Source organism: Diorhabda sublineata, chromosome X (assembly GCF_026230105.1).
Source record: "Diorhabda sublineata isolate icDioSubl1.1 chromosome X, icDioSubl1.1, whole genome shotgun sequence".
Classification (NCBI taxonomy): domain Eukaryota; kingdom Metazoa; phylum Arthropoda; class Insecta; order Coleoptera; family Chrysomelidae; genus Diorhabda; species Diorhabda sublineata.
In genome coordinates, this window is record NC_079485.1 from 17882710 (window position 1) to 17893829 (window position 11120).

The 11120-nt window shown below is 30.4% G+C and overlaps 2 protein-coding genes across 3 annotated transcripts in view; one reads left to right on the forward strand and one right to left on the reverse strand.

Annotated features, from left to right (window-relative positions):
* LOC130451330 (uncharacterized) overlaps positions 1-5290 on the forward strand; it is a 49858-nt gene extending 44568 nt beyond the window's left edge. Inside the window, exon 9 of the mRNA XM_056790286.1 lies at positions 5186-5290. Within this exon, the coding sequence (XP_056646264.1) occupies positions 5186-5200 (15 nt within the window). The 3' untranslated portion in view covers positions 5201-5290. The remainder of the gene's footprint in view (positions 1-5185) is intronic.
* LOC130451329 (HEAT repeat-containing protein 1 homolog) lies at positions 4417-8813 on the reverse strand. 2 transcript variants are annotated; one of them, XM_056790283.1, is made up of 3 exons: positions 8596-8813; positions 7225-8546; positions 4417-5822 (listed from the first exon to the last, which is right to left on the reverse strand). In XM_056790283.1, the coding sequence occupies exons 2-3, from the start codon at positions 8337-8339 to the stop codon at positions 5750-5752; spliced, it is 1188 nt and encodes a 395-aa protein (XP_056646261.1). In that variant the 5' UTR covers positions 8340-8546; positions 8596-8813; the 3' UTR covers positions 4417-5749. The 2 variants fall into 2 exon arrangements, with proteins under 2 accessions (XP_056646261.1, XP_056646260.1); XM_056790282.1 differs by having other exon boundaries at positions 7225-8642.
* Positions 8814-11120: the final 2307 nt, after the last annotated feature.

Consider the following 11120-nt stretch of genomic DNA (forward strand, 5'->3'; position numbering starts at 1 on the left):
TCCAAATAACAATTATCCAACTCAACGTCATCCATTTTTCACAAACCAAAACTACAACCCGATACAAAGACCCTCACAACCACCACAGAATTTCAATCAACCTCAAAATATTCGTCCTAATAATCCGCAATATAATCGTCCAAATAATTCACAAGCTTTCAAACCAGAACCAATGGATATCTCTTCAGGAAATACTGTACTTATCCCATTCGAGACCCAAATTCACATCTGCAGAACTTTTTAATCAATCTGAGGATATTTCTAATTCTCATGATCAATTTTATTCGGAAAATCCAAACTATCATGAAAATATCGACGGCGCTAATATAAACAATTATTATACACAGGAAACAGAACATTCTTATGTAGATAATCCGACGAATTCCAGAGATTTTTACACAGATGCTCACATTACAGAAATATCAAATAATCAGACTCAGGATTTTCATACTCTCACGAGCCCAAGCAAGGTAACTTAATACATGTGAGCGCATTGAAAACAAATCTGCCATTTATGGAAATTCCAGAAATAAATGCAAAATTTTTAGTTGACACAGGAAGATCAAAGTCACTTATAAATCCGGAACTAGCGTATAAATTTTATACGAATTACATATTTAATGAAAATTTTAATATTCAAACTGCTCATAATATTAGTTATCACGACGAGGTAGCGTATATTCCATTGTTCAATATTTTAATTTACAAGAGTCTCACAAATTCTATCTTTTCAAGTTTAGTGACAAATTTGATGGAATCATAGACATAGATTTACTTAAACAATTAAATGCTAGTGTTAACCTCAGTAGAAAGCAAATTATTGGAAGTAGAATCAGAAATAAACTTAGGTAATTCCAATGATAATAAATTGAAAGAAAATTATCATTAAAAAATATAAGATTAGATCATTGCAATAGAGAAGAAAAGGAAGCGTTAAGAAAACTTTGTTATGAATATAGAGATATTTTTTATTGCGAAGGTATTCCTTTAAGTTTTACTAACGATATCAAACATAAAATTAAGTTAACCGACGATAGTCCAATATACACTAAATCTTATCGGTTCCCGGAAATTCATTAAGAGGAAGTGAAAAAACAAATAAGAAAAATGCTGCACGAAGGTATTATAGAAGAATCTACTTCACCGTTTTCTGCACCCATTTGGATCGTACCAAAACGATCAGATGCTTCCGGCAAGAAAAAATGGAGATTGGTAATAGATTACCGCAAACTAAATGAAAAAACAATTCAAAACCGTTATCCAATCCCAAGAATAAGTGAGATTATGGATAGACTAGGAAGAGCTAACTATTTTACATCCTTGGATTTAGCTAGTGGCTTCCACCAAATCGATTTAACTCCGAAGACGTACCCAAAACTGCTTTTAGTACCCCACAAGGTCACTTTCAATTCAAGAGAATGCCTTTTGGACTCAAGAATGCCCCATCCATATTTCAAAGCGTAATGGACAATGTATTACGAGGACTTACTCACGAAACCTGTATTGTTTACCTTGACGACATCCTAATTTACAGTACTTCTCATCAAGAACACACACAAAGAGTTAAACAAGTATTTGACAGACTGAGAAAATTTAACTTAAAGATACAACTTGACAAATCCGAATTCCTTCAAAAATCAATAGTATACTTAGGTCATATAATTACCCCCGAACGTGTAAAACCTAATCCTGAGAAAATTTCTGTTATCAAAAACTTCCCGATTCCCAGAACCCAAACCGAAATCAAAAGTTTCCTTGGACTTCTTGGATATTACCGCCGTTTCATACCAAATTTTGCCAAACTGACCAAACCCATAACTAAATGCTTGAAAAAAGGAATGCGAATAATTCATGACAAGGAATTCATAGACTCTTTTCAAAATTACAAAGAAATTATAACAAACGATCCTATATTACAATATCCAGACTTCTCCAAACCAATGATTCTAACAACCGATAGTAGTAACTATTCCCTTGGAGCAGTATTATCACAAGGTACCGTTCCAAATGACAAACTTATAGCTTACGCCTCACAAACCCCTAACCTGGCTTTTCAAGTTAAAAGAACCCAACTCAAAATTAGTGAGATGGCGTTTGAAATTAGAAGAATACGACTATAAAATATTTTACAAACGCAGATCTTCAAATGTTGTGTCTGACTGTCTAAGTAGAATACAAATTAACGCTTTAGAAACTGATTCAATTATTAATAACCCCGGTGACACGAATGACAAAATTTTAGAATTCTTACGAGAGTTCGAAAACTCTTTAGAACAAGAAAACAATTCTATCAATGAACGAAATCAATCAAAAGTAAATATTATCTCAGACGTACAAATACCGCCTCCTAAAAATACCACTAATATACCTCCAAATTTACGAGACGAACTCAATACACCTGAACCTAACTGGACGAAACCTTCCACCCCTAAATCCAATTCCTCAACTATTCATTCAGCTTTTGAAACCACTAACCAAGGAATTTCCATATTAGATGAAATTATTAATAACAAAGTTCACCAAATTTTAGTATATCCAAATTTATATCAAAAACTAGACATCTCTCAAGACATATGAAAATCACAAGATTACGAAAGTTAAAATTCCAGAAAATGACAACGAACGTTTTATATTCGAATTTTTAGTAGAAAACACAGATCTTAACAACAAATTCTATCTCTATTTTAACAAAGACAACATGTATCATGATTTTAATAGAGTTTATTTGAAACATTTCTCTTCAAATCAACCAAGACTTATCAAATGCACTAAATTAGTTAATACAGTATCAGATAAAGAAGAACAGATCCTTTTACTCAGAAATTACCACGAAAGCAAAACCACACACAGAGGAATTCAAGAAACCTTCGAAAAATTAAAAATAAATTACTATTGAAAAAATATGAAAAAATCGATTACTAATTACATTAATTCTTGCGCAATTTGTCAGAAAAATAAATATGCTAGAGAAAAACCTTATGTTCCGCTAATGTTAACCGAAACTGCATCAAAGCCATTCCAAATTATACACATCGACGTTTTTTGTTTACAACGGAAAATCTTATCTAACCTTAACAGATGCATTCACAAAATTCGCACAAGCAATGCACATTCCTTCTAAAACAGCTGTTATTATAAGTAAAGCTCTAATAAAATATTTTACATCATTCGGAGTACCACAATTAATTGTTTTAGATAAAGATACAGAATTCCATAACGATACTATTAAAGAACTTTTGGCATTACACAAAATTAAAATACATTTCACCACAACTGGTCATCATGAATCCAACTCCATAGCTGAAAGAGTTCATTCAACCCTGATTGAATATCTTAGAATACTACGAGAACTTTACCCCGACGAAGATGATTTAATGGATTATGCAATAATAGGGTACAATAATTCTATACACAGTTCTACAAGTTTCACCCCTTTTGAACTTACCTTTGGTCATACAGATTCTAGAAACCCAAACGAAATTTTTATACCCCAAACTTTCTATAATGACTATGTAGACAATCATCGAACAAAGTTACAACATGTTTATAAAGATGTACAAGAAAAATTAAAAACAAATAAAGAAAAAATTTTACAAAAACGAAATACTAACGGTGATTCGAATAGTGAATTCAAAATTGGTCAAATTGTATACAAGCATAATCCCAAAAAACGAAATAAAAAAGACAAACGTTTCCTAGGTCCTTTCGAAATTACTCAAATACTTGACAGAAATCGTGTTGAAATTTCTGGAAAATTATTAAACATAAAAAACTTAAAGCACATAAAGAAATTGTTCACATAAATGAACTAAAAAAACCTCCCATTTCAGTTTCCTCTTTTGGACCGCTGAAGGAAGATTAGATGCACCCAAATTCCATAATCTAAACGATAATCCTGGCCTCCTACCCTACTTTTGGACTTTCATACATGTTTATGACATTACAAATATAACTGACCACTTTCTAAATTTAAAGGACCAATATGATAACCTATACGACTATTTTTCAAATCATTCTAGCATGTTCAACTTCACAGAGTACTTTAATAACTCCTACCACATAATTCGAATAATAGAAAATAAAATCACTTTACAAATAGAACAATTAAACCCATTATGGGGAAAACATGCGAAACGATCTCTTTTTGACGGAATTGGCTCAGCAATAAAATTTATAACAGGCAATTTAGATCAAGAAGAAGCAATCCGATATGACGAAGCTATTAAAACCTTATCTAATAATCAGAATAATATCAAAACATTACTTACACATCAAATTACATTACTAGAATCATCTATTAAATCATTCGAAAATAATTCCAGAATACTATCCCGCAATCAAGAAACATTGAGCTCACGCATTAATGATTTACAAAAAGAATTAAGGAATATGAGAACAGAAATTATAGAAACTTACCATTTCTTTTCAATTGAACAAATTATTTTCCAATTTTCGACCAGTTTTCAAATCATTTATGACATACTCGACAGAATAGAAGTGGCTATAAGCTTCGCAAAAATGAATACTTTCCACAATTCTATAGCAAATCCAAATGAAATACTTTCAGAGATAATATCAGTTAAGAAAAATAACAAGTTTCTATTTGAAACATCGTTGAATAATATTTTATTATATGAAAAAATTATCAAAGTTAAAAGTTACAATAAATATAATAGTATTACCTTTATATTAGAAGTACCGATTGTAGAGTTTCTTGAATATTACTATCACCTTTACCCCTTACCTACACCTTCAAACCAAAATTTCAAACTCATACTACCCCAATCCAAATTTCTCCTTTTAAATGAGCAAAACTATGCCTCTACGAACTCTAAATGTCAAGAAATAATTAAAGAAGAATTCATCCTTGCGAAATCCAGTTATTATAATACTCTCAATCTACCTATAGTTGCCGAGATATCCAGTCTACCATTAGTGAAGTCAAAATTCAGAAATTAGAAACCGACCATTGCATTGTGATTACCCCGTATAGCGTTATAGTCAAACAAAACTGCAACAAAGACATTACAAACTTTCTTGTGAACGGTAGTTATCTAATCGAACTTAACAACGAATGTGATATTTTAATAAACAATTTTCATCTAAAAACTTAAATCCAGAGTGCCTAAATATAAAAACAATGATTTACCCAAATTACATATTCATACAAAAAATTTTACTCCAGATAGTGCTAACCTGAAACCTGTGCATTTGGATTCAATCGATCTTAACGAAATGAACAATGTCATGAGTGCTATTCAAGAAGATAAAAAGTCAGCTGAGAAGATAAACTCGTTACCCATTCATTTTCAAAGTATAAGTTTTTATTCAATTTTATTATATCTTATAGTTACAGCCTGCGTTATATAGCTAATAATTAGAATAAGAAGAAAGAAGAACCAACCCGAAAGGGAGACAACAAGCGAAGAAGATGTTTTGAAAAATTTTCCTCTAATCCCGAACTCTGGTCCATCCCCATAGTTCTCTCTTAGGGTGGAGGAGTTACGTCAATGAACATTGTTTATTAAGCTTTATTGTATAACGCCGACGAGGCACTTTGTAAAAAATATAAATATTGTAAACCTGTAATAAATTCAGATTCTGTTTTGTCAATGTATTGAATAAACGTTTCTCGACGTGTAATTCGTTTTAAAAACGCCTTCTCGAAGTTCAGCAACGTAATTTGCATAATAATTTTATTGCTTCACCCCTTATAGCAGGATTTGGATGATACAGTTTTTCGAAAAGTTCAAATTTCTATTAACCAATTTTGAGCTTCAGGAGAAATTTGCAATTTTGTATTCACAGCATCTAAAATACACCTGGAAAATTAAATAATAAATAATCTCATGGTAATATCAGAGTTTTTTGTTAAGCAGTAATCAAAATTGTTATTTAAAGTCGGAAATAGTTATTTTCCTAACAAGTGCGGAAAGTGATACTTTCCCGCACGCGACTGCAGTTGTCCCGAACGATGCGGAGCGGAGTTCGGGCAAGCGGTCAAGTGCGGAAAGACACTTTACGCATTAGATAGGAACATTATTTTTTCTACGACCGTATATACAACGACCCATTTTTCAAAAATTATTTTATTCCAACAAACATAATAATATACAAAACTTTAACCAAAAACTACTAAGTATTATAAATATTGATATTGAAAACACAATTCGTTGCATTCTGTAGACTAGTAAGAATTGGCGGTCCAGTGGAGTTATTTGGTTTAATGTGGTTTAATTTAGAAGAAGATTGTACTTATTCGGTCACTTCCAAGATGTTTTGAACAACTTTGACGTTTTAGTAACAATTACAGGTCTGGGTTGTCACAGCAACTGATATCAAACCCGGGTTGTTTGATAGTTGTTTTGTGACACTCCTCTGAAGAATGTACAAGGTTATATAGAAAATATCTTTATTATTTCATATTTTCAAAAAATTAAAAATGCTACAAAAAGCTAGAAAAGGTTTAAATTTTAGTAACAATAGCTATAACCTCCGAAGTAAAAAACTATCTAATAAGGTCAAAATTTACTTAATTTGATAATAATGACACTTTCAAAACTAAAATGCGTGCGGGAAAGTGGGTTAAAACGCACGGTCGTAGAAAAAAATAGTTTTTTCTGAAAAAATTGAGTATTAGCAATGCAGTTCGTGTTATAAAAGAGTTAAAAGACATCCAATCCAATTTAATACATTTTCAGTTGGAGTAACCTAAAAGTCTAGTTTTATAGTACAGTAACACATCACTGAATAAGTCATGTGATACACTAAGAAAAACACATTTTTTTTGTCAAAAATCTTCTTCAAGAGTAATACAATACAACCCACCCTCGTGACTACTTGCACTGTGAAGTTACGGTATCGAACTGTGATATCTCAGTATAGAGACGAGTTAGTGAGACGAACTACGAACAACGAATTTTGTTGCTTCAAGTCAGTTTTGTCAAAAAATGCAGAAACCTATCCCTACAGATAAAACCCAGATATTATAGTTTGTAACTTATTACTGCAAATAAACCACGGGGGGGGGGAAGCAACAAATTAGCAACACAATATACCATCAGGCTTGTATCACTAGCTTCCTCTGTTACCGAGATCTTGCACTTGGTAAAGGCTGGAGCAACCAAATCAATTATTCATTCATTCTATTTTGATGGTATTCAATGATTATGAAGTATTTTTGAAAAGCATGAATATATAAATATAGAATAATTGAATACATACCTTAAAATTGTAAAAACAAATGTATTCTTCACCTTTATAAGATCTAAGCAAGCTTTCATAACATCTCTAGATAATTTTTCATCGTTATTAACACCTTCATGAGTGAAACAACTGATAAGTCTCTTCAAAAAAGGATAAATAGAATTGCCATTAGATTGTAAATTATCCAATATTTTTGGAAGTTCCTGAATAGTTAAAATATTTTTAATAGCAGTTGATGGTATATTTTTATAATGTTCCTGCGATTGATAAATAATTTTCAGAACTAAAGATGCTTCTTTTTTTAAATTGGAAACTGAAAATTCTGATATTTTTTCAACGAGTTTGTCTATAAGATGATCTGATAAAGTGGTTTTAGTTACTAGTCTGACTGTTACAACTAAACTCGCTGCATAGAAATCTGCAGTTGTGGAATTCAAACCTTTTATTATTAATGGAAGCATTTGACACAAAAGATCTTCACCTATATTATCTAAATATTCTAAAGTTCCAGTAAATACTATGCAAAAAAAATTTATTGCTACAGATAGTAATTCATGTTTGCTATGAACCTTAAGCAAATCTTTTAGGTACAAAGTCACATACTTTAAAAATCCGATATCTGAAGCAGCATGATTCAGAAGAGATTGTTTAAAAAAATAAAAACTGTCATTTTTGTCTTCAAATTTGACCAATTGTAAGACTCTAACAAACATAGTTGATTCATGATATGGTAAACATAACATGAGTAAATCATCTCTAAGATCATGTATAGAAAATATACATATTAACCATTCTAATACTTTATGAGAGCAGTTAAACAGAAAATACGGAGACATCGATAAAAGCATCCGTCTCAAAGATTTATTCAGCTTTTCATTAATTTCAGTAGTTTGTACTGATCTTTCAAAACTCTTAGACTTTTCATGGAATAAGGTATGTTTGAACTGTGAGAATACTTCATTCTTTTGGATCAATTCCTCCAATCCTTCTAAGCCAATTTGATATACTGTCTCCTTGGAAAGAGTAGCAGCTTCTTTTGGGTTAAAAAGTAGAGATGGTCGTTTATTATCTCTTAATACCGATGTCTCTAGGACATTCAAACGTTGAAGTTGGTCTGCCAAGGATGTAGCCATTTGAGCTCAAAATCCAATACTCACTCTCAATCTCACTTAATATAACTATGCTTTTAGCAAGTTTACAAAGATAACCTCATAATCAAATAAACACACGTGGTTACTGAGGGAAATGTATCATAAGTTCAATAATATCGCTACTGACAGATATCAGATCTATGAATTAATTCTATGGTTTTGTTGTTTTTATTTTATCGTAACTGGTACCTACAAAAAACATAATTGAACCCATTATATTTTATCGTATATAACACACATTTTATAGAATTAAATTGAGCACTACTGCATAAGTTTTCTTACACATCATTTTTAGTGCAAATAAAAACTTAATATAGAACATTCAACAAAAAGTAAAATTAGTTACGATCCATTGGTTATCGGAATATAGTATAAAAAGCGATAAATGTAGTATAGTAGGTAACTTTGATCTTGCTATTCCATGGGGTCGTTTTTTCTTAAAGTTAAAAAAATTATAAAAAAACTAGGTATGTTATTGTATCAATCATCACTTTCAATATTTCTATTAGCCTTAGATGATATAAATGATTGATTCAAAAGATAAATAACTAAAAAATAATAATTCCATAATAATTTATTCAACTTTACTCAAAATTAAAAATAAGAGAATTGACAACTGATTATTTTAATTTTGGTTTATTCACCTATAACCTTGTAAGATCGATGATTTAGACTACAGTGACAGTGATAATAGATTAGGAAGAAATGGGCAAATAGAATACAGTTGATAAATTTGTTTTTAAATTGTTTTTGATAATTGAAGTAAACAAGAACTATTAAACGATTAATTTTAAAATTTGTTACCAGATAATATGATGCTTCGATAAAGTATCAAGATTTCGAAACTGGTACAAAATTGTGTTTAATATACGGCCATGTTTCTTAGTGTGAAAAGTGTACTGGGTAGTGTCGTTTGAATGATTCTGGTAGAGATGCTTGTATACTTGATTTAGAAGACCAAAAAATAAAATTTTTCAGTAAAATATTCAATTCTTGTATATGTTTTACAAAGATCCTCTGTGCTGAAGTTCGATGAATATTAAACAATACTGAAAATGCCGTAAATGATAAACCAGTTTTTAATTTCATTAATGTGATTGATAAACTGGTTTTTTTATCTATTTTCGAGGCTTTACAGTCTGGAAGTAAAGTTAAGAGATATGAGAAAATTGCCAATGACACGCTCGTTAAACTGCTCATAGCTTCGTCTGCAGTAATTGAAGATAGTCCATCGAAGTTTTGACAACATTTTGTGAGATCCACATTTATTGGATCACAACTTGAGTCTCGGACATCCTTTGAAATTGGTATATTTGCTTCGCAATTCTTATCTTCTGTTTTCTTCATTGGAATATTAATCTGTACTGCTGCAGTGCTTATACTGTCATGATAGTCCTGATTGCAAAAAAAATATGTTAATTCTTCGTACGTTTCATCTACAAATGTCTCCGTTTGACAACTTATGCTTCGTTGTACAGGTTTAAAAATAACACTTTCAATACCAGCATCAATCTGATTCTGATCAACACTATTAACATGCACATTATCACCTTGCTCCATTACTGAATTAATTGAATTGATTATATTTATAGAATTTTCGATTTCATTATTCACAAAAGATTTCTTAATATTCGAAACTTTTAATAATTCACGATTTTTGACTCGCTGGAAACGTCCCAAGGATTCTATATTTTCTTTAATATTTTCACTTCCAGGAAAGATGGAAGGAATGTAAGACGGATGCAACGGATGTTCCGATTTTTCGTTGTTGATAAAATGAGAACTATAAATTTTAGTATTTTTATTTGGTTCCCAGTCTTTTGGATTTTTTCTGAAAACAAAACAAATTAAAAGGTCAAGTTTTTATTATTACATAAATATTAATAACTTAACTATCAAATTATAGTTTTTTATATGCCCGAGTTTAATCTGAACTTTTACTTTAATTTTATAATGAATTGTTGATTAATACTGAACTTACACATAATTTTTTAATGCTTTTATTCACTGTTTACGTTTTGCTTTTTTCCATGCGGCTTCAAACATGCTATCTGGGAATTTATAAAATTTCACTTTCACATCAACCCCACGTTTTTGACGTGATGTATTATTACAACCACGGATGCAACAATTCTTTCTTGAAGCTGACATAATTAAAATAATATCAATTAATTTTAATATTAATTATTAAAAAATAAATCACGTGTGAAAATTTTATAAAATGATGCCAATTACTTGAGATATTCACCACTACTTGGCGTAAAAGTCTAGATTATGGAGTGTAGAGAAGGAGGAACGTCTCTGGGTTAAAAAATGTGAGCTGATTTTTGATGGGTAAATAGGTGGCGCTGATTATAGAGGGTATTCGCTTGAATTTTACGCGCTGATTTGAAAATAACTGTATAGTAATGCTTTAAATAATGCACCGTGATAATGAAATTAGTAGTATTAAAATAATAAAACGATTAACAAAACAGAATCTCGTTAAATTAACTTTATTATTTAGCTATTTATTTGGTTTAGATAATACATATATTCTAATATGAAAAAAAAGTAGAATCATGTAACAATAATGAAATAGTATAAAAAAAAACATTTTGGTTGATTAAAATAAAATATTGAATTTTATCCGTAACTAATATAATAATTATAGCGATATAATTAGATCAATAAAAATAATAGAATAATAAAAAAAAATATTTCGGTTCATAAAAATAAAATATTGAACTTCATTAGCAACTAATATAATAGTTATAGTCATAT